Here is a 24,527-nt window from a genome sequence, read left to right on the forward strand (position 1 = left end):
TATGTCAAGTCACACCACCAATGCGTTACACTAAAAAGATACCAGGCAACAAACTATAAATATATCATTGATGATACTGTGGATTTTCCAGATGCATCTCTTGTAACGGTGAGTGTCACCATGGTCACAATCCATTGGGTTTCTGGGTTTTTAAACCCTTGTTGTAAAGGACTAGCAGAGGTTAACCCTTCTCCAGAGGAAAATTAAACTCAATTTTTTGTCTTCCATATTCAAAAATCAATAGCTTGACCTGTTAACTTGATTAACAATAGCTTGTCCCTTACCTCATCTTGATCCAGCATCTGCTGTTTGAGTTTCTCGGCCAGCTGGCTCTGTTGGTTGATCTCGTCATCCTGCAGAGAGCACACTAAAGTCATCCAAACCGAGCTAATATCAGGAACACCAAGCTCTGAATAAACATATACAGTCATATCATTACAATTTCAAATGCTTAAAAGCAAACCCTTCTCATGGGGGAATTATATAAAATATGTAGATCTAGCCAAACTTGAGGGCTAGCTTTCCTTTTAAAATAAATGTTTACTCATATTAGATATTCATCCATCATTGTTAACTGAGTTTGCACCTCTAAACACAAGCAGGGAAATGAGTATTATTCCTCAGCACAATGCAGACCTTGTCATCCAGCTGTTTGTAGAGGTTGCTGATGTCCTCCTCATACTTGCTCTTCTCCTCCGCAGACACAGGGGCGATAGAGGACGCCATATTGTCAATGATGGGCGTGTTGTCACATGGCTCAAATGTCTTCTGATCCTTAGCACTGAGCTGCTCTTCCTCAGGAACTGCCTCACCTGTTTGCATGGTACATTTCCAATTCGTTATTCAGTTATTCCATGCAGACAAGCATAAAAAACAAGTGTCTGGGGATTTGTTTTTGGGTGTTGAGTTTTACAAAACTTTATTTGGGATGTGCAACTACCTGAGCAAAGTTAATATTCTCATCAAGTGCCTGGTTTTGCAGAACAAAGGTGCAAGATATACAGAAAAGTTCCAGGCTGCACATATGCATAAAGATAACGGATATTTTTATTTTATTTTAATAGTCTGTGTAGACATAACTAACATAGGAAAATCACAACAACAGAAGCTGAAGGGCGATAACTCAGCATGCCTCAGCATCTGGACAAACTGTGTGATCTACAAAGCACACAGTGGACTCTTTAAAGCACCGTGCTTCTGTAATCCTCTTTCCAACACAGATGTTATTAAGATGCAACAAACCCTGAGTAATCCATCGGAGAAACAACAAAGATCTCTGTGGGCTATGGCTGCCTCTTATCAGCATCCAGCAGATGAGAGATCTGACAGGACTGTAGCCTCATCTCTTCTTGTGGCATTTCACACGGTCCAGCATGATTACCCAGGTTTTAGGCACCCTTACAGTTTGCAAACTTAAACTCAAGGCAAGAGTAATCTTGAAATATCTGATAAGGGACATAAGAGAGTTTCAAAACTTAATAAATGAGTTGTAGCATAATTTCCCACTTAGAAAACAGGAATAATTTCATAACAACACATTTTTAAAATGTGAATAAAGGTCTGAATCTATTTTGTAGCCATATAGATGATTGGATATCTTTTTGTAAATGCAATGGTAACTGCTCCTAGCTGTGAGACTAAGACTGAAAGATTTGCATTAGGCCAAAGGCAGTTGGTTTCTAAGGCAACTCTGCAGCTCTATAATGAAATGGAAATGCATGTGTTGCAGCGAACTGGGTCTCTAGGGAGAGTCTCGGCATGTCAGCCGTATTAAGCCAGACAACTGACAGCATAAATGTATAGAAAGCACTCTAAAAAATGTAACAAGTACTTTAACATAATAAATGCCTATCACTATATCTATGATACAGATTTTGTTTTCCAAAACCCGATTAATATTCCCCTTCTCATGTTTTCTTTTCCTCGACTTTTATATTAGAAACGATAACAATAATAATACTACTACTAATAATAATAATAATAAATGGTCAGGTTCCTCGTCAGGGTTATGTCTGTCCTGTTCTGCCAGATTACACATCCAGCAACATGCTAGATACACAACACAGTCAAGGATGGTGTGTTGCTGTACATGAAATTGTTACTTACAGCAATTATAAGCAATAATCACAACAGCAGAAGTATAATTATGTTATAATGCCTTAGATAGACCTTGGTACATTTCTTATCATTGACTGAATCCTATCCAAAGGAAACTCTGAATGTCATACCCTTGACTTTCACTTCCAGTAGCTTCAATGATAACACACTTGACCGCACTTTGAACACTCAGTTCTTTTTCTCAGATTGACTTTCATTCTAATACCAATAAAGCAATCGTTTTCTTTGGTGCATGCCAAAATAGCAGAAACTCTCAGATTCCAGCCAATTTGCATTGGTTTTTAATACGTATTTAGATTTTTAGCTACCAAGGCTAAGACTGAAAACAAAGCAAAGCCATCTACCTCTGTCATTTGGGCAATAACTTACTAACTGAAATTAACTCAAGCATAAACTATTACCACAGTTCTGTTTCTCTATCACATATGAAACCAGAGAAGCCCAAACCAAAAAAAAACAGCTTTCAAGCATAAGGACTCAACTCTTAGTTGTTCGTTAAACAAATTGCATCCGCTGTACTATCAATTTAAAGTTTTCTAATGGCCAATAAGGTGCAATGGAATTCTGTAAATGCCTAAACTTTTATTTGCCGTATGCAATGTCAAATCTATACAAACCCTTTCTGCACGACCTGGTTTGCTCTGTACAGTTCACGTTTCTCAGATGAACCGCATTTGTAAACGATCAAACGGTGACTGTAATGCCTATGATATACCTCCCACCCAAGAGCCCTGGCCCACAATATCAGCCCAGGACAGAGACCTCCACTCGCTTACCATTCCTCCAGCGGTTCAGCTCCATCTCCAGGCGCTGGATGACCGTCTTCAGACTCTTGTTCTTCTCCTTCTCCTTCTCGTATTTCTTCTTCCATTCCTCCGCGGTGAGCTCCAGGTTCAGAGACACTGTGTTCTTGATGGTCTTGGCTCTGTGTGAGGAGAACGGTGGAGACGTAACATGTGTGGATTAGCAGAAACATTTGAGTTTACTAATTGGAAAAAATATATAATTATTATGATTGTCCTTCAACTTTTTGATACTGGTTCATAACACTGGTATCAGTTATTCTGAAGTTCCTTGAACCATTTCACATTTGGTAAAATCATTGGTGTGTTTTTTTTAATTAGGTTTTACGACTGGCACAATTAACTCACTGGGAACAATGCTTTAGAGCATAGGGAGCCGGTTCTCTGTGTAATTAAACATTTCTCATTAAGGACTCCTCTCTCTCCAGATTTACAAGGCATAATTAAAAGGTTCCTTTAGCCCTCAGTACCAAAACTGAAACCATGTGGCTTAACATAAGCATCACAAACATAAAGGATGAAGGTTAAAGCCATTCAGACAGAGGATGCCTGGAAAAACCAACCGCTGTTTCTATAATTAAATATACTGAACACACAAATAAAAACAAAATTATTTTATTATCTCAGTTAGTTCAGAACAGCTTTTGTTGATACACTTTCTAACAGACACTACCTCTAACCTATAAGATCAATCAGTCTACCTCAAGAGTACACCATGTCATTAACACAGGCAGGGATATTAAGATTAAAAAAACAAGAAATAGTGCTGTACATTCTGTGCTTTTTCAACATTGCAGAAAAATGTTAAATTATGTTTATTCATCAGGCAACAAAAGAGGGTTGTCCATCTCTCCTGGGGGATGAAGCTATTTAATTCCACGCTTGCATTCTTGGCATGGTTTATCAATTCCACCGCCAAGCGCAAACACCCACATGGGTCTTAATTCTGGACTGCTCAGATTGCCTGACTCATTTACTGGACAGATGGACTGAGGGCCTTCGCATCAAGTGGCTCACCCAAAGGGCCACAGCGTTAAATGGCATCTTGTACAGTCAGGCTGAAGCTATTTGTTTATTATTAATCTTTACAAACTTATTACATAATAGATGCTATAATTATAGTTTAACTCTATACTGTAGACACTACAATAGTACAATGATACAATAAGACAGTTGTTGGTCAGGTTAGTGTACAATCAAAAACATGTCTGTGAGCTTTGCAGAACCTCGTTTCCACCATTCTGCCAATGATTCATTTTAATCCCTTTACAGTATTTTTAAAATATTAGGAAGAATATGTTAAAACAGGCCATCGGTTTTTAAATGATTCAGAAAGTCTTTAATCTACTCTAACATGTTTCCCAGAAGTATTCATTTACCTAAAAATGCTCTCACATCTCCTGTGACTCATGCATCATATGTTTAGCAACCATCTATAAAAACATTTTTTTTTAAGCAGGCCTGTGAGTTTCTTTATCTTGCTTTTGCGTCCGGTTGGACAAAAAAAAAAAAAGTACAAACAGTGCTTCGATAAAATATGAATAATGATCATGCATTCTATTCTGCCTGTTATCCCTAAAGGTTTGTTTTTAAAGATAAGGATTGCAGACTATATTCATGTACAGAAAGCTTGGAGGGAGGGGGACGACTGTATCCGTCCATCACACCCTGACAAAGGCCCATTTGAAGCTGCTGAGTGATAATTCTCTGATGCATTGCATCCTAATTACAACACCGCAGTTGTTTGGCAGCCCCAAATGCCATAATACATAAATAAATACAAGAAAACAATAATTAAAACAGATCAGAGTTGGTCAGAGCTGCTTCTCTCTCTTTGGCTAGAGCTGCTATAGTTTTCTCTTCATGCCTTAATAAAGACAGTCCTGGATTCCCACATTCCTCCGTAAAGCCTGCGTCACAAGACAAAACACCTCTGCAGTCTCAGCTGCGTCAGCAGGCGTCTCTTCCGGCTGCAGCCCGAGAAGACGGGCCGGCCACTGCGCCAGCTTCCCACCACAGAGACGCCACCGGCTGTCAGCACTCGCTCACCAAGGAAATGGACTAAATATGCAGCATAATATATATATCTAACACACATTATCCTTCCTTTTCTGTTGGACCTCATCCACTGTGATTCACCAAATGCTTATTTATAATTAAAAACCATTTCCTTAATATAGGCCAGGCTTATAAAATCATAATATGCTTTCTTTTTATTCCAGAGAGCTGAACAGTTCCCAAAACTAAATAAAATTCTCCTGTTTTATGTATACATGTTATGTTTCATAAACAAAACAGTCTGGAAGTGTGCTTCACGCTCTGCAGAAATTCCATTAAACTGGCCTGGAGCCGACAGAAAGCACACTCACCTTGACAGAAGGACATCCCCATTCCCATTGCTGCTGAATTATTGAACAGCTTTGAATCCCTACACAGGACTTCTCTCAGGCTGTGCTTAACGCTGTGTTAAACAGCATTTTAAATTAACAGCACAAACAAAAGAGTTTCCATCTCAATAGAAATCCATGCTGTCTTTCAGGTCTTATCCCAAGATGCAGCTAATTTATATTGTACAGCAGTATTCATAAAGGTCTTATAATCATTTGAATCATGATTATAACTGAATGCATTATACGAAAGGCTAATACATTTTGCCATTTGTATTGTGCTAGTCTAGCTACCTATAAAGCAATAATCACCTGTAATTGAGTCATTTGTATTCTATGTCTTACTTAAAGTTCTTTAAATTGGAGGAATTTCACAAATGGCCGTTTGATCATTTTATTAACTCCTTCTTTCAGACCCAAACAAAGCTCTGGCACTTTCCCCAAATTCTCAAAGGCATTAAATATGGAATCTGAATATTCGGGTCTATAAGTGTTTACTAATCAGTACAGACTGACTGTTTCGCCTGCAGGGCACCAGACAGACACTCTGAGCTGAATATCCCTACAGAGTGTCAGCCATCCCCAACGCTCCTCCTTCCTGTCTGCAGAAATACCCACTAGCGCACACCAATAAAACACTGTTTACTAACAGAAAATACTCCTTCAGAATTAGACACCAACAAAGCGAGTGAAATCATCAACAATGATCTGGTACAATCACATTTTCTCATGCTGGTTCCCACTTCGAAGACTTTCCTCCAACGACCTGTACTAACCTTTGACCAAACATGAGGGTGGACTTGGTTTCGGCTTCATTGAAGACAGAGGGAGAGCAGCAGATGATGATTGTGGTTCTGCAGTTGCCACCGAGAGAGTCTTGAAGAATCCTGGTCATCTTGCTGTCTCTGTATGGAACGTGAGTTTTCTTAAAAATAAAGATAAAAAAAAATGTCATAAAAGTACGGCTCCACATAAACTAATCGTCAACTGACAAAATGCTTACACAAGTAACTCAAACCCACAAAAAGTTAATTTTCTCCCGAGCCAACATCTACAACAATTCATGTAATTGATCTGTTCCTATATTACTGATACTGATGACTGTTGCATCTCATGGTCTGGAGCAAAAAGCTTGGAAAATATCCAACATTTACTGAGAATTACTGGCCTTAAACAATGGACTCATCTGAATTATCAGTGTATTAGCTTTTGAGCATATTTAGCAGGTTTTTTGTTTTGCATGCCTTCCATAGTAATATGGAAATCTGACTTGTTTCTTCAGCTTAATTAAAAAGTAATTGACATATACTAGATCTTAATTATTTTTTTACATAACTTGATAAATGTCAATAAAAAAACAGGATATCTGTTATTTTGTTTTGTTGCTGCTCAAATTGTACCATATTATCAAACAGCAATGGACTCTGTATTGGCTTACTGCAGGACTCAAATGCGACAGATAATAAAGGCGGCCTACCGAGTAAAGAAGGTACTTACGGTTCCCTCCGCCAGTGCAGAGATGACATTACCCAGCGCCGACAGAGACTTATTGATATTTTTAGCCTCATCTAATACAGCTCCTTCTGCCCCAGTTTTGCTGACCTGAAGAACATCAACAAAAGGGATAACGAGATCTTTTAGGACAAGAGGAGGGAGGGTAAAAGTCTTCAGCTCCGAAAGGCAAAGGAGTCTGATGTTATCGTTCTAACCGAGAATCGTTCTGGGCTTGGTGGGGATATACAATGCAGATGTTGGCAAACAGTGACACTTCGCCGATCCATATGTTATTCAAACAACTTGCACAGACAATTATCTTGATGTAGAGTGTTAATTTAACTAAGCCAATATATTTCACAGGGCAGTTAAGTTACAGCCCTACTACGCCTCAGAAAATCTAGGTCTTTATATATCTTTGTTTAAAAAAGCATTTAAAATGAGCTGTTATGGCTCGTCCTACCTGTCAACATAGGTTGCTCTTACAAAGATACTGTTAACAAATCAGTGTCCCCTTTATTAGAAAAAATAGACAGCCTTTTCCAAATGGTAAAATCACAGTTTCATAAGACATACCTTCTCACTTCCAGCTAAGTCTACGAGGTACAGCTTCCCGCACAACTTCTTCTCTGTCTCGACATTTTCTTGCTTAATATTAATCAGGAAGATGCTGTGACTCCTGGAACTGTGTTCATTCATATCTGTGTGTGAAGGGAAACACACATCGTGTCTCAGCATGTTCTGATATCTCAATTTAATTACAGTAATCAAGAACAACGATAAAGAGAAAATGGTTCCTCTATAAATTACAAAACAAGGAAGGTTCTTCTCTGTTATTCAGTATTCTAGAAAATGTTTTATTGTAGTTGACAGAAAACCATGTAAAGTATAATACAATAGAAATACAATTTCAAGTACAGAACAGTGAATGTGTGAATAAACAATCACAGATAAGGGTATGATACATACTTGTTACAGCAACATGGCGGTTGGCTTTGCCTTCATCTATCACATCCATCACTTCCTCAGGACTAGACACAAACCTCTCTGTACAGCCCTGTAAGGAAAGTACTTACAATGTCTTCATTCACACTAAAACCTCAAAAAGCTCATTTGTTCGGAATTCTAATATACATCATTATCATTTCTAATTAGTAAATGATCAGGACTTTCATTCATTGGCTCACCTTCACGTAGGGAACTCTGTTTTTGTCCTCATGGACGGCCAGGTTTGTCTTAGACACTAGACAGAAAGAAAAGGAAAGGAAACAACCCAGACGAATGGCATGTTGAAAATGCTATCTGCACAGGTGTCCTGAATTACAAAGAATTTAATTAGCATTAGCAGTTTTCTCTACATACAGTGAGGGAAAAAAGTATTTGATCCCCTGCTGATTTTGTATGTTTGCCCACTGACAAAGAAATGATCAGTCTATAATTTTAATGGTAGGTGTATTTTAACAGTGAGAGACAGAATAACAACAAAAAAATCCAGAAAAACACATTTCAAAAAAGTTATAAATTGATTTGCATGTTAATGAGGGAAATAAGTATTTGACCCCTTCGACTTAGTACTTGGAGGCAAAACCCTTGTTGGCAATCACAGAGGTCAGACGTTTCTTTTAGTCGGCCACCAGGTTTGCACACATTTCAGGAGGGATTTTGTCCCACTCCTCTTTGCAGATCCTCTCCAAGTTATTAAGGTTTCGAGGCTGACGTTTGGAAACTCGAACCTTCAGCTCCCTCAACAGATTTTCTATGGGATTAAGGTCTGGAGACTGGCTAGGCCACTCCAGGACCTTAATGTGCTTCATCTTGAGCCACTCCTTTGTTGCCTTGGCTGTGTGTTTTGGGTCATTGTCATGCTGGAATACCCATCCAAGACCCATTGTCATTGCCCTGGCTGAGGGAAGGAGGTTCTCGCCCAAGATTTGATGGTACATGGCCCCATCCATCGTCCCTTTGATGCAGTGCAGTTGTCCCATCCCCTTAGCAGAAAAACACCCCCAAAGCATAATGTTTCCACCTCCATGTTTGACGGTGGGGATGGTGTTCTTGGGGTCATTCCTCCTCCTCCAAACACGGCGAGTTGAGTTGATGCCAAAGAGCTCGATTTTGGTCTCATCTGACCACAACACTTTCACCCAGTTCTCCTCTGAATCATTCAGATGTTCATTGGCAAACTTCAGACGGGCCTGTACATGTGCTTTCTTGAGCAGGGGGACCTTGCGGGCGCTGCAGGATTTCAGTCCTTCACGGCATAGTGTGTTACCAATTGTTTTCTTGGTGACTATGGTCCCAGCTGCCTTGAGATCATTAAGAAGATCCTCCCGTGTAGTTCTGGGCTGATTCCTCACCGTTCTCATGATCATTGAAACTCCACGAGGTGAGATCTTGCATGGAGCCCCAGACCGAGGGAGACTGAAAGTTATTTTGTGTTTCTTCCATTTGCGAATAATCGCACCAACTGTTGTCACCTTCTCACCAAGCTGCTTGGCGATTGTCTTGTAGCCCATTCCAGCCTTGTGTAGGTCTACAATCTTGTCCCTGACATCCTTGGACAGCTCTTTGGTCTTGGCCATGGTGGAGAGTTTGGAATCTGATTGATTGATTGCTTCTGTGGACAGGTGTCTTTTATACAGGTAACGAGCTGAGATTAGGAGCAGTCCCTTTAAGAGAGTGCTCCTAATCTCAGCTCGTTACCTGTATAAAAGACACCTGGGAGCCAGAAATCTTGCTGATTGATAGGGGATCAAATACTTATTTCCCTCATTAACATGCAAATATATAACTTTTTTGAAATGCGTTTTTCTGGATTTTTTTGTTGTTATTCTGTCTCTCGCTGTTAAAATACACCTACCATTAAAATTATAGACTGGTCATTTCTTTGTCAGTGGGCAAACGTACAAAATCAGCAGGGGATCAATTACCTTTTTCCCCTCACTGTATTATCAAGAAAAGCAGGGTGGAAATGCTATATGTGGTTTTGAACTTACCATCCAGCAAATCTCTTATTTTGTCCAAGTAGATTTCAAAGTAAGATACCTAGTCAGGGGCAAAAGATGTATTAATATGATTTCACAGCTTCAAAAAACATTCTCCTAGAAAACACCAAGAGGACGATCAAGCAATGCAAGATAATATAGTCACCTTTTAATAAACTTCACATGAATTAATGTGTGTCATCTGAACAATTCTTGCTGCACACCAAGGAAATAAAGCCATTGTGGAGCTGCCTACATTCCCAAAGCTAATGGCTCGTATTCAGATAGACACACAGTTTACATCTGCTGCATCCATGTTCCTACGTCCGCAGAGGACCACGCAGCAGCAGTTACAAACCAATTTTTATCAGTGATGTTTTCCAGGGAACAGGAGACAAAGGGTCAATCTCAAACTGTTTCACATTTGAAATCACTAACTCACCAAGCTGATTTGCAAGTTCCATGAATGGCATAAATTAAAGGCACTGATACAGTATTTCCACTCAGATTCACACTAATACACAGCAGCTATTATAATCCTGAGCACATGAAACAGCTCTGTCAGTCAAATGGATGATGTATCAATATTCTGCATTCAAGATAATACTTAGAGCTTACAGTGCATTAGTATACATTTTCCTTAAGCCAGGGGTTTCAAACACAAGTCCTTAGAGCTGGAGGTTCTTCTGGCTTTCATCCCAACATAATCTCATTAGTGTAATTAATGCAATTATCTCCACTATTGGACTATATATATATATATATATAAACAAAGTTTTCACCATCAGTCATTATTCAACAGATTAATGAAGTAACTGAAGGCTCATGATGATCGATAGTAGAAATGACAGTCTTCCAGGACCAAAGTTAAACACTCAAGAGTTAGACACTCCAGCTGTAAGGCATCAGACACCTCGTGGTTTTGATACTGCTGCCTAAAATATAATTGACAGATGTCCCAATCTGTGAATATTGCATCAGCAAGAAAACACAACTGGCATGTTGAACCGTTAACTTCAATGAATCAATGATCAATTCTATATGGTCCCCTTATGTTGTGTTTTTTTAATGATTTTATTCCAGAAAGAAAAATAAACACATATATCCATTTCAGTGCCAGATCCAGGCTGTGGCAGATGGATAATTTCCTCATCACTGCATTTGACCAACTGGCCTAAGACTAAACGCTATTTGTTCCTGTCCCTGTAAAAACTAGAGGCTACAGAATAATCACCTACAATTTAAATGCATTAATCGATCATCCCTCCAGTCGACTCCAGTCTGAATAGTACAAAAGACACTGAAACCATACAAACATTTAATACCTTATGTGAGAACGAACCACAAAGACCTCTAAGTGCCTTGCAACAAAGCCAACAAAAATTATACAAAATGACAGTTATTCTCCCTCCCTTACAGAAGTGTCACCGCAGGGGTTTGTCTCTTGTGTGTGTTGATTGTGGCTCATCTTTTGTATTAGCTACACACATTACATAACCCATCAGCCTACATTTACCTTGATGTGGAACTCCAGGTTCTCGTCCATGGAGTAAATGTGATCGAAGATGTCATGTGCGATTCTGGGAATGATGCCCATCAGCTGAGGGTCATGCAACTTCCCCTGGGAAAGAGCACACAGTACCATTACAGACACACCCGTAGCAAAAAACAGCACTGCAGTTTGCCCTCATGGGGGATTTTGCTTTTATATTGCTAATTTATTTTCCAATATGGATGCTGAAAATCATAAAAAATACATGAAAGGCTTTGACAGCTTCCAGATTAATTTCCTGTTCATAATGAGATGAACACAGAACTGCAGGAATGGACTGTTGCCCCATAAACATTTTTTTTTTTTCATTAAAGATGAAAACTCATAACAGACTATTAATATCTGCATTGCTGAAAGGGGAACCTTCTGTGCATGAAAAAAGGAGCTGCTAAATATGTGTGCCATGGGGCACTCCAAGTAAGATTCACCCTTCTATGCAGGTAAAATATTTTCCACTACAACTGGCATCCCCATCATGGTGATTAAACTGACATCCCTGCAGTTTCGCCTGAAGGGATAATTACATTTTTGCAAAGCATGCTGGGTGCACCACACATTCACACGCCTGCAGTCATCTGGTCTTTTGCACAGCACAGTACAACAATAAAAGGAAACAAAAAAATATTATTGCTAACCGATATTTCTTTCTCAGCTTCCCAGAAATGTTGTGCTGTTACAGTGAAATGTTACTTGAGAGCAAACAACACTGGAAGGGTCTTTTAGGCCTTTTGTGGAAGCCGGAGAAAATGTAATGCCAGTACCTTTATTCCATTATCCTTTTTTTAACAACACTTTCTTTACTTTCTTGTACGCTGCTGATAATCACAGCTAAATATGCCACAAAGCTGTCCTGTTAAAGTGTGAAGGGTGTTAAGCTTTGCAAAGCTTGCATGGGTCTAAGTGAAATCGTCGCTTCAGTATAATTCCACCTCACAATGAACGTGCCTCTTCATAATCTTATTTCTGACTTCTAATGCTCTTATACGTGAAGTATGGAAACTACTGATTAAGAGAACAATACAATGGAAGAAATCCCATTTTCTAAACCATATAAGGCAGTGGAAATAGTTCCCTGAGTGGAAAATCAAAAGCTGCACCATTCACAAGTCCTATAGCCTTCTGCCTTTAGGTATTATTGAAATGTTTGGTAATCTAAGCTTGAAAGAAAAGGACATCGGAGAAGCAGAAGCGTGTGTCAATGGTAAAATAAATCTGTGAATTGATGCCATTGATACTCCTCAACAAAATTCACTGAGACAAATTAGAAAGCTTTATTCCTTAAATATAGGAACTAAACTGAAGTCCTAAGTATTTATTCAGTAGCTCAGACAACCCCCTACAGGAGTACGTGGGAGAAAGTAGTGACTGAAGTAATGGAGTTATTTTGGCATTGACCAAAGAGAGAGGCGTGATTGGGGGTTGTCTTCCTCACAAACGTTTGTTTTAAACTCCATGTTTTTGTTTTGAAACTAAAAAATCATATAATTAATTTAATTTTACATCATTCTGATCACTTTGAAAGTGGTCATTTGTGGTCAAACATTAACAACAGCTTGTTATAAGAAAGCGAATATCTCTGTTTCGTAGTATAATGCAAATGCAGCTCACAGTGTAGCAGTACCTACGGCTTACCTCCATGGTATGTGTCTTTCCTGAGGACGTCTGGCCATAAGCAAAGATGGTGCCATTGTAACCGCCAAGAACATCTGAAACAAACAAACAGATTCGCTTACATTCCTATGGCTGAGACTTTTCCGTAATTTGCTCATTTTGGTGAAATTAAATGGCTTGACTGAAGCATTCTAGATGTGAATTAGTTTCTCAGTTTCTTATACCTTAATTTTTAATATTTATTTGTAATGATAAAATAAATGTCTTGCAGGCTAGGAGCAGAGCGTTTATAGGGCACATGAGCTAAAACATGTACAGACTGAGGCCTGTTGTTCACCTAGTTAGGTGTTAAAGAATTATGGAATCACCCTAAAGCAAAGATCTTAAAATGCAAAACCTCAATGAATTACAGCTACAGGCACCATCACTGTTAATGTTTACATGGAAAGCTCAGATTCAGACCTAAGTCATTTCTTTCCTGCGGTAAGCAAAATCATAAACATTATTAGGGAATACTTACCATGAATAAGTGAGAATCTGCAATTAGCACAAGAGTGGCCCCACAGAGACCTTATTATGACGCACAAAGAAGCGAGCAGTGGCGCAGCCCCACAAGGTTAAACTTAATCCTGCATTTTCTACCTACCTTTAACAATCTGTTTAGCGCAGGCATTGTACACATTTTCCTGGATAGTGTTTGGTGGGAGAACTCTGTCGTAGATATACGGTTTGCCCTGTCGGAGGAGAAAACATAGCATCATATTCACTTAATTATGACAATCACTCAGATGATATGGAAACAAAAGAAACGCATTTAGACTAGCTTTTTATTTTGTGTAATTCACAGTTTACAATAGCTGGACGTTCACTTTCAGTTGGTAAACCCCTAATTAAACACCAGTTGCAAAAATTTGTAAACTGACGCAGATTTCAAGGGGTCTATTGTTTTTTAAGCAATTGGAAATCTTCACCCCCTGACAACGACTCAGAAGCAATTTACTGGTTCAATTGAGGTTTCAGTTCAGTAACAAAGATCCAACGGAACGAAATCTAGCAGACACAGGCATCCGTCCAGACCAGAGCTGCGAAAATCGGACTTAAGGGATAATGTTGTTAATTGAAGCGTAAATAATTCAGCACCTCCTTAAAAGGCAGAGACAACTACCTTGCCTTCTGTCTCATTGAGGCTTTTTTATGTTTACAAATGTTAATTCTGAAGGGCTGATATACGAGAGAGAGCATACATTTAAAATCTTACATTGGCCTTTATAAAGTTGAACAGATATTTTTAGCATGACAACAGTATTGGTAACAAACAAAATCACATCACATGCCATTATTCATATCCCAGAATGGAAATCACAAAGTATACTATTCTCAGATATCATTTTATTGACTTTCTATTATTTTAAGATTAATCTTATTACAGTACAACAGTGGACCAGACAATAAGGCGCCATCAGGGTTGGTATATCCTATTTTGGGGAGATTGCTACCTTACATCAGTATTTCTTTTTCATTCCCAACCTAGATGTTGGGCAGGGGGATCACTATCTAGTCTTTTTTATTCCTAAAATGCCTCCCCAAGGACAGGTGAGTCATCCTGTTTGGCTTGAGCCGAAAGTGTACTAGGTGTCATGTAAGTCACAAGCCTGCTTTTATGCTAATATGCTGTTAACAGGTAAAAGAAGCCGACAGATCTAAGTTCAGATGTAAAACAAATGCTTTCATGGCTTATACACCTCTATTTTTTATTCATAAAATGAACTTAGCTATAAATGCCTTTATCCAACTATAATGAAGGAAGGATGGCAAAACCACCTTCCCTGTGGACATAAAACCATTAGCGTTCAGAGTCCTGCCAGGCTCAGAAGTATTTTTTCAAGCATCCCTGCTGTGAACAAGTATCCATATTATATTTTAAAGATCCCGTTCCCCCTGACAACAGGAATATTAAAATTGCTATTGAAAAGACTGAAAACACATTCTTCCAGCATTAAAAACATTCTGATCTGCGCCATTTTTACAATGCAGTCTTTTTTAACTGGGGAAACAAATCTAAAACTACCTTCTTCAAAATCCGGCTTCATAAATTAAATGCTCATAAAATGAACATAAAATGCTCAATTTAAAAATGGACACAATAAGCTCAGCTCTTCTCTTGTTCTTTTGGGACATTTTAGCAAAACACTTTGTTGTATTCATTAAAACACCAAATGACCCTGGAATACACATTTAAGTGCAAGCTCCCATTCCAGCTCTAGGCAAATATAATGTTGCTGTGTGGCTGTAGAAAATGCTGACTTTACGGAGAATTTCCACAGCTGATGTGACAGTTGTGAAATTTCATTAACTCCAGCTTCTTTCTCTGCTTGCGCTGATGCTCGTTTGGGTTTTATTTATATACAACATACTTCGACATTCATTTTCAGTTTGTGTGCCGAACACGTCGGTGCAAACAACATAAAAATGAATAATTTTAAAATCGATAACACAACTGACTCTTCAGCACTAACACACACATACAAAAAATCTCTATCTCTGTCTTTGCACAGTGGCTTCAGGGGGGAAATCCTGCAAGATACTTTGATGGGAAATTAAAGAAGTTCGGAGATAGCCCTGCTGGACTGTTTTTCCCATCAAATCCTGCAAGGTCCTAGAAGGTCCTGTATTTTGCAGATTTTAATTGAGGCAATCATGCAGGCTCTTTTGTGTGGGCGCTTACTGAGCGGGAATTTCTACAGAAAATACCCATTCTAATCACAGAAGATTACACGAAGGTAGGTTGTAATATATTCATTGTGTGACAAACGAGGGTTGGCTAATATCAAGTGCCACTTAAGCCCAACAAGATGAGAGGAGATTAAAATGCAGGCCAGACCCCCTCAGTGATGTGATGAATATAGAGCCAGGCATTCAAAGCTAAAAGGCAATGAAAGCCCCTCTGGAGTTCTGCCACCCTGTCCTCCTCTCTTCCATTATGCAGAATTCAGAGAATAACATATTGCTGATGGCAGTGCTTTCAGACCTCCCTTTCAGCCCAGACTGCTGAGCCGGGTGAACTCTACCTGTGCTGTGTCAACTGAAATTACCGAAGAGTAATTTGGGCTCTCCGACGCAATCCAGAGATCGATATATGCATACGCCCCAAGCGGGAGATCAAACATCTATGAAACTATGTCAGGTGGGTTTCACAGAGGAAATTGAGGACATTATTATGATAATTTACTCTGAGAAGACAAAGAAATCATTAACGGGGGGGGGGGGAAATAGGAGACCAAGAGTCATAGACTCTAGACATATAGACATATAGACATACTGGCAGTGTATTTTGCTTTGAAAATGTGAACATTCTTAATTGAAAGGAATCATAATGGCCCATTGGGAAAGCTTCCTTAATATTTGAAATTGGCAACTCAAAGATAGCGTATATTATATCGAGACTGTAGCTTTCACACAATATCACATGCATGCTGCTTTATAGTGTTAATTATGCAGCCAGAGGTCAAGGCAATGACAGCAGAGACGGCTGCTGCGACATACAAGGACCTCGTCGCCAATAGCAACCGCATCTCACAGGAAAAGGACATTTGATTAGAAATTCAGCCACTTCAGGTATCCCACAGCAACTCAAGGATGATGGAACACTGGATGGAAAAAAAGAGAAAAGGATGCTATTGTCTGCTCCCTCTGACTTCACACTGAACCATTTTCATTCCCCATTGTACACTGACTGAGTGTTTTTTCTGTTCTGTGTGCTGCTTGAATGTTATATGTAGGAGCCATGTGTGCTGAGTTTGCGGTTTACCTTAAAAATATAATAAATAGATCAACATTTATATGTTAAATCTGTATATTATAATATTAAATATAAAATATTGTTTGGGGGGTAAAAAACCTTTTCTGCAAATATCTGAAAGTAAACCTTAGTGCAATAATTTAGACAGTAAGTATGACTACAGTTGGGATTTGGGGTTATTTACTTAATAAATTATTAAGTTGAATTAACTTAGGTTAACCATGCACTCAGAAACCATCTAAGGAATCCTTATTTACATTTAGCCATTCCAAGCACACATATCTTTATAGCTTTAAAAACCTTCATAAATCAGTGTACTTGCTGCCATTGCACCAGAATTTATCCAAGTGCTGCAGACAGATAGGCAAGATAATTACCTCCCCGTTTCAACCGCACAACAGGGCCACTCACAGGCAGCTGAGACAGTGTGTACAATCGATTAGAAGAATAAATATTCAATGGGTGTCCTGCATAAACATACCACTGCGATGCTCTGTAATCACATTTAATGACAGGCAGGCTACATCTCCATGGAGATACAAATTACAGAGGGTGCTGAGAGCCTCACTCCAATCAGCTACACGGAAAGACAATTAACCCCCCCCCCCAACAAATCACCCACCACACTTCACAGAAATACATTCTGAAGGGTATTTAACACTCGTTCTCTTTTCAAAAACAGACAAATATTTTCATCTGTTTGCCAAACAAAGCCCCCTCACACTAATCAGAAACACAGCAGAATGAAAGGAAGGGTGAGAGGGCGTTCATTATTGACATTTCATTTCCCGTTTTATTTAATTTCCTCTCAAAATGGAGGGCTGTCAGAAGCCACCCCTACAGGAAAGAACACCTTTTGCAGCCAATACCACAGAAATGCTCAATACAAAAATAAAATAAAAACACCTACATAAAAACCACTCTATCAACAAGAGTACAAAAACTATATTTGTTTCAAAACGTGTTTCCATTCATGAATTGGGTCACGAAATGTAGAGTTCTGTGATACCCAATTAATACTTTGCATCCCAAAAAAAACATTCAAAAGGCAAGGAGCTCATTTCAGTTTCAGATACTCAGTTTCAGGCAGACAGCTATGCGGCTGGCGCTGTGGCTCATTCCACCATGCTGTCATGAACAGAGAGCATCAAGCGACCAGGCATTACTCATGCAGGTTGTCGTTAGCTTTGCCTACTTTTAAATTCAATTCATTGCCATAAACTCTGGCTATGATTATATGAGTGAATTAACATACAGAAGACACTGGCAAGAAGGGTAGATGAGAAGGCTTTTTTATCTTTATAATATTTCATATCCAGTATTATGCCATAGTTGATTATATAAGTACGCATACATGACTGAGAATATGCAGTTTTAGTTCACATACAATGAATTAGTGCTGATAGGATGGACTCCATGTTTGTCTCTATACATCCGTGTCAATGAGACTATTCTGTTCAATTCTTTTTCCACAACAAGACTAAAACATCCATGATCAAGCCAATCTAGTCATCGTTACCAGCTGCTTGATATATTTTAGTTGTTCAATTAAGGCTCTAGTCACTCCTTCCTCAGTATCTGCCCCACACCTATGAGAAGAGCAAGACAAAGGGAAGCAAGACTCTGACTGACAGGCCACAAGAGATGTTGGACATGTTACTTAATATTTAGCAATCTAGATATCTATCTTAAAGCAAGGATGAAAAAAAATAAGTCTTTAACCTTTCCTCAAACCAAACACATTCACCCAGCAGCCATCTTGCCATTAAGCAGGCAACTGAAAATCATGCATGCTTGATTTACAACATAACTTTGCGTCTGTAAATCTTTTTGCAAGCTGTCCTAGAACCCTTCACAGCTGTATGAGATGAACGATGGCAGTGACCTGTACCATACGTTTGAAAGAACCCTTTAATTGAGTGCGTTCCATGACATCCTCCAAGCAAGTGGATCATCCTTCATGAAGTATTAATGATATTCATAAGAAAGTATTACACAGCAGGCTAAAACACATCATTTACACCCTGGGGTTGTGCTAGAAAAGACCACTGCAAAATTGTAATATTTTTCCAAACCATCATGTTGTTGAAAAGATATATTCTCCAAAGATATCGCTCAGCCCAACTGTACTAAAACAATCGGAGGTGATAGTGATAACAAAATATACACTTGTAATATTTAGCAACATTTTAAACTAGCTGTTGAGATTGTTTGAGCCTCACTACCTTTAAAAAAATGGTCTGGTTATCATTTTTGTGCCAGTAAGCCAGGCAATTATTTGTAGCTTGACTGGATTTCACAGCTGGGTCCTGCATGGTGCTGGGAAGCTGGTAGGGCCATGGGACACAGTCGGCTTAAACACCAGCTGACCAACACCTGAGCCTGGGAGACAGAGTGGCAGCAGCAGAACATTAGCAGCCAATAACCAAACCATTGAGGTGTGGACCCACTCACCCAAACACATTGCATTTCACACCAGCTTCACATCCATTCTGCTCTCTTGCCTAGGATGCCATCCAACTTATGAATGAAGGCTGTACCAGGCTGTTTTCGACCTGCTGGTTCTTCCATTACTGGTGGATTCAAGATAAGCAAACTACTGCAGTAGATTTATTTAGGATGAGAACACGATTTCATCTGGGGCATAAATTATACCTGGTGTAGAGGAGCACTTTTTCAAGGATGAATGTCTTTTCAACAAAAACATATTATGCTCTCAAAGGGTGACTTTAACAGTAACAGTAACAGTATCTGAAATTTATCACAACAAGGATGTGAAAAATGAGCCTCTGCAAAAATGACACGCTGTATAGATCCCACTTGTCCTGGTGAGGGTTGCGGCAGGCTGTAAATATGTATGGTTCATCTATCATAGAAGACAGTGCTGTGTTGAGGATGTTGTAATATAATGTGTGACACAAATTCCTTGGGTGTTTTTATGTCGACAAAAATGCAGTAACTTATTCCCAAAGTGATTTATGACTCAGGCTATGTGAATTAAAATAAATAAAACAACCATCATTATGCTGGTTGAGGCACCGTAGACAGCAATGGTGTTGGTTTTTAATACCGTAAGGGTGTTTCTGCAACCTTGACACAACAATCTTCACTGTTGAGTACTTTGTTAAACAATTCATATTTTCAAACAAAGCAAAAAGTGTATGGATAGGAGGAGAAGTTCAGTCCACTAGCTGATAAAAATGTTAATTATATACTAAAATGTCAGCTTTGAAAAGCATCTGCAAGACAGTCAGATGTGCTTTGTGTTCTACATCTGTAACAATCTTTACTTCAAAAGCTGTGGAATTAAGATTAAGATAAAAGATCCTGCCAAAAATTTGACATATTATTGTGATGCTTCTTATTTGAACTATTATACTTTTATCTGTTCAAAAATAGACCGGACAGGATTCTTGCACAATTAAGTTACTAGCTACCAAATGTACAGTCATGGGTCCAACTTTCTTGGGACTATTACTAACACCAACATCCAATAATATTTCTTATGGCTCCTCCAACTTAAATTATTAAAATTTTATTAAATTCACAAATGAGAGATTACTGACAAGAAGGAAACTACAAGGAGGAAAACTAGCATACATTTTAAATATATCCACGAGGATTAGCATTACATTAGAATTAGTAGATGACTTCACATTTTCTTTAACGTACTAATCTTTCAATTAATTGACTAGAATTTACAGCAGCATAAAAATCAAAACCGAGGCCTTGGCTACAGAGATTGAGGTAATTACAGACTGTCCCTGTAAAAAGCTGTTTAGGACAAAACTGATCCCATTTATTAGTGATGGAAATACCTACATAATATTTATCAAATAAAGATAAATGGTGAAATCTTTAAAAGGACAGCAAATTAGAAAATAAAAGGTAAATATTTCAGAGCCGCAGTTTTGTAGTGGCCTAAATATTATTACAACATAGAACTCTTTTCCTCTTGGTACCTTTTCACTGGTATTATGTTATTTACATACATATTTGTATGTCATTAACCACCAGTCATGCTAATGTGTTTTTAATTAAGTGTAAAATGTAACCCTCTCCATGGGAATCACACCGCATTATTCAATTTTTGTCCAGTTATTAAATTCTAAATTAAAATAAATATTTAAGTGATACATCGACTCTCCGGTCATCAAAGATCAAAGATCCTGGCAGTGAAAGTAATTATTACTACCAAGGCAAAATTGTGACACGCAATTACAGCAGGACAATTTTCATGTATTAAAATATAGTTAGTCAATAGCAGAGGTGGGGAAACAGCAATGAAGAGTCCATTCCTGCACACACTTCTGTATTCTGTATGATTTCTCTCCGTGTCTCTTTCATTGCTCCCACATTTTGTGTATTATTGTTTATCCTCATCTATATCCCATGTGACAGCCTACTGTTTTGTATGTTTCCATGGACACTTGTTAAATGCCTACTATTGTCTGAGCACAAGGAGGGAGCTGTGAAGGTCTGCTTTTAAAAGGTGACAAAGACCGTCTTCATTGCACACCTACATCAAATCGCAGGCGTCTAAAATCATCACCGCTCTCCTACGTGTAGCAATTCCTTCATTTGTAGCCAGGGATCTAAGCATTTGACATTCTGGAACGAACTTCTCCTTTATCATTGATCATTTTGGCAGACATCTTTGACAACAATGCAAACCTCTCCTGAGTGCAGACTCATTACACAGCCTACATTACATTGCAGTGGGATTTATATGTCCATATTTCTGTCCATTCATGCTTGGCACCTGTTCTGTAAGGGCTGAAGATTAAGGGGAAATATTTTCAGAGACACCCAAGCATACATACATATGCAAAATTAAACATATGCACAAAGCAAACTATCTTTATACCAGTACTAAACTAATCCCTGTAAGGGTTGACACAATTTCATTATCCGATTTAAAGTCCTAGCAAACCCCAACCCCAGAATTATAAGTTTGGCCCATACAAATATACAAATATCTCAAATTAACTAGAAAAACAACAACCATAACCCTAATCTGGAAAACATTATATGAGTGAAACACGTAACCAATTTACACTAAATAATCCTCAATAACGGACCAAAAAGTAGCATTCGGACTATTCCTACCATCATCTGCATCTGATTTCTAAATACTAATCGAAATCTGTATTCTGGACTGTGAAAGAGCATTGCTATGTTCACTTAAAAGACTTGACACTGAATCCCAGTTTAATGCATCAACATATTAACTACACCATGTGAAACACTAAAAACAACAGCCTTAACCCCAGCCTTAGCCAATACCAAAATGTCAAGCTAGGCCCATGGAAACCTATATTGAATTTGGTTAAGACAGGATGAATGTGAGAAACAAATATTAAAGTACATTTCAAATATAACCCTATGAATTTCACTTTTTTTGTGTTTATCTGTTTTGGTTTTCAATTAAGCATTATCCATTAGAAAATTAAACAAACATCTTTTGCCAATACAAATATTGTTACACCACTGGAATGGTAACACAAAGTCGATAATCAATGGATTTAATGATTCACACCTTAGGACAACTAAATGCAAATCTCAGTCTTCCCAATCCGGTAAAAAGAAAATAAGCGTGGTCTCCTAGAGTGAAGATGTCTCCGGCTGGAATAACAAATGGGAAACCTCCGCTGTATAAAGAATGTCGTTTCTAGGAGATAAAGTGATTATACCTACAGAAAAGGGTGGGGCCATATTGTGTGTGTTCCTGCCTCTCCACACAGCAATTAATGAAATGTCAGGGACTCGGTTCCACAGTACAAAGACATGTTCTGAAATTCAATCTCCTCATGTGCACTTGTCCAGTGCAAGTCGACCAATTATTCAACTTTTACTGATGGTACATTTCTAAGTGGAGTACACAATTTACAATGGGCAATGGAAAAATACATTATATCAGTCTAACAAAGGATGTACATAAGGCATGCTGTCTTGGCATAAACACCTATCATCTCACAAATCCTTATATGTCAATATAACACACAATAGATAGTGCCCATCAGATGCCATCTGAACAAGGACATTTTCCAATAGGAAGGCTCAGCTTTCTCCCATGACATCACCCTCCAACTGGGGCTAAAGATGCTGCGGTAGCAGAACAAGAAACAACCAGAAGCTGCACTGGACACAGTCGGTGGAAAAGCATCAAACAAACACAACACCACACTCAATAATGAAACATTAGGAGGAGAAATGACAAATACTGGTGTCAGCTGCATGATATGTGTAGGCTACTGTGCTTGCATTATGCGTGCACCTTTCAAGGTGAAAGTGATATTGTGATACAGGAAAAGTACTTGGAATACACATTAATGCATGTACACATCTTTAGATAACCTGTTTGCAAACCTGGTGTTAATCGTTACATTAAAATTATATGTATTTACCCACAAAAACATCTAATTCAACTGTAAAACAATATGTTCATGATGCGGTAGTGTGTGTGTGTGTGTGTGTCTATGCATATGTATATATACCAATTATACAGTTTTTGCGATGGGATACACCCAGATTAAGACGCATGACAAGACATATTGTTACAAGAGAGACTATTTAAATAGCTAAATAAACAGCCCTGGCGATATTACATCCTATTCTGCTCACATGCTGGCAGAAGACAAAAAGGGGTTGTTAATGTATTAGAAAATACCATTTCACATTATAAAAGCAGGGACTACTTTAGAGCATGTGTACAAAAGAAATGTAATGTATGACAGGTTGCGCAAACTCCAACCCCCTCATATAGGCATTTTATAATGATCTTTTATTACAGAGTCGTGTTTAATCGCCAACAGCTACAAAACACGTTTGCATTGTCTGTGTGCAACACTAAACGCGAAATCCTTATGGAGAACAATAACAACATCAACAGCAATGATTATCATTTCTTACCCCTATAACCACCGTGTCATCGTCCTTAAATTTGGGAATATATTTGTCTCCTCTTGAGATCTCGGAATCATTCAATGGCCTGAAACGGCACATTACTTTTATGCTGCATTCAGCTGGATCCGCCATCGCAGTCTATCCCAGCAGGAAAAAAACAATGTGAAATTCACTTTTATACCCTCAATTCAGCAAAAGCTAACATTCGCCAAGGATTGCAAAGGAGAAGATGAGCCTCAGCACAGCATTGTCATTGGCGAGGAATCAATGGCAGCGGTCCGTTCCGATCGATTGTTCTGCTCCGGATGGTCGCATTCGCAAGGTGTGTTTTAATTATTCTTATTCAAAAACAGACCGTTTTCAACCAGTCGGAAAGCAATTGAACAAAACAGTAGACACAGTCTGTTTTATTATTTTAGCAGCCGGTGGTCGCTCCACAGTTCAGAGATAGCATCCTGCTCTGAGCCGTGCCCTCCCGCATCAGCACCAGCCCAGCCGCTCTCCCCGCTGCGCCCGCTGCTCCCTCGCCCCCCGGGCTGCAGCTGCGCCGCATTACGTCACCCGCCCTCCGCCGCTCAAAACCGCGAGAGGACCCGGGGGTTTCTGGGGACCGTAGTTCTCCTATGCGTGCGTTTTCCGCACATACGTGTAGTATAGGTGTTCGCAGTTGTGCGCGGATCTGGGCTGCTGCACCAATGGGATCGGCGGGATTCTGCAGATCTGCGCACAACTGCGGACATCTGCGCTGGAACGCGAGTTTAATGTTCTGGAACACTGATGATTTTCCATTCCATGTATTGAAATGTGGGCATTTGAAAAAAGCAAACTAAATGTGTCTTGTATGGGCCTAAGCTACACAATAGTGTGTTTATT

General features: G+C 38.9%; 1 protein-coding gene across 1 annotated transcript in view; it reads right to left on the minus strand.

Moving 5' to 3' along the window:
• Window positions 1-24,147, minus strand: part of kif5c (kinesin family member 5C) — a 38,189-nt gene extending 14,042 nt beyond the window's left edge. The window contains exons 1-13 of the mRNA XM_066687857.1: window positions 23,661-24,147; window positions 13,596-13,683; window positions 12,971-13,044; window positions 11,303-11,407; window positions 9,799-9,847; window positions 7,990-8,045; window positions 7,772-7,859; window positions 7,379-7,503; window positions 6,806-6,910; window positions 6,085-6,233; window positions 2,895-3,043; window positions 637-812; window positions 285-353 (exon numbers count right to left, since the gene is read on the minus strand). Of these exons, the coding sequence (XP_066543954.1) occupies window positions 285-353; window positions 637-812; window positions 2,895-3,043; window positions 6,085-6,233; window positions 6,806-6,910; window positions 7,379-7,503; window positions 7,772-7,859; window positions 7,990-8,045; window positions 9,799-9,847; window positions 11,303-11,407; window positions 12,971-13,044; window positions 13,596-13,683; window positions 23,661-23,786 (1,359 nt within the window). The 5' untranslated portion in view covers window positions 23,787-24,147. The remainder of the gene's footprint in view (window positions 1-284; window positions 354-636; window positions 813-2,894; window positions 3,044-6,084; window positions 6,234-6,805; window positions 6,911-7,378; window positions 7,504-7,771; window positions 7,860-7,989; window positions 8,046-9,798; window positions 9,848-11,302; window positions 11,408-12,970; window positions 13,045-13,595; window positions 13,684-23,660) is intronic.
• Window positions 24,148-24,527: the final 380 nt, after the last annotated feature.

The sequence above is a fragment of the Amia ocellicauda genome, chromosome 16 (genome assembly GCF_036373705.1).
Source record: "Amia ocellicauda isolate fAmiCal2 chromosome 16, fAmiCal2.hap1, whole genome shotgun sequence".
Taxonomy (NCBI): Eukaryota; Metazoa; Chordata; class Actinopteri; order Amiiformes; family Amiidae; genus Amia; species Amia ocellicauda.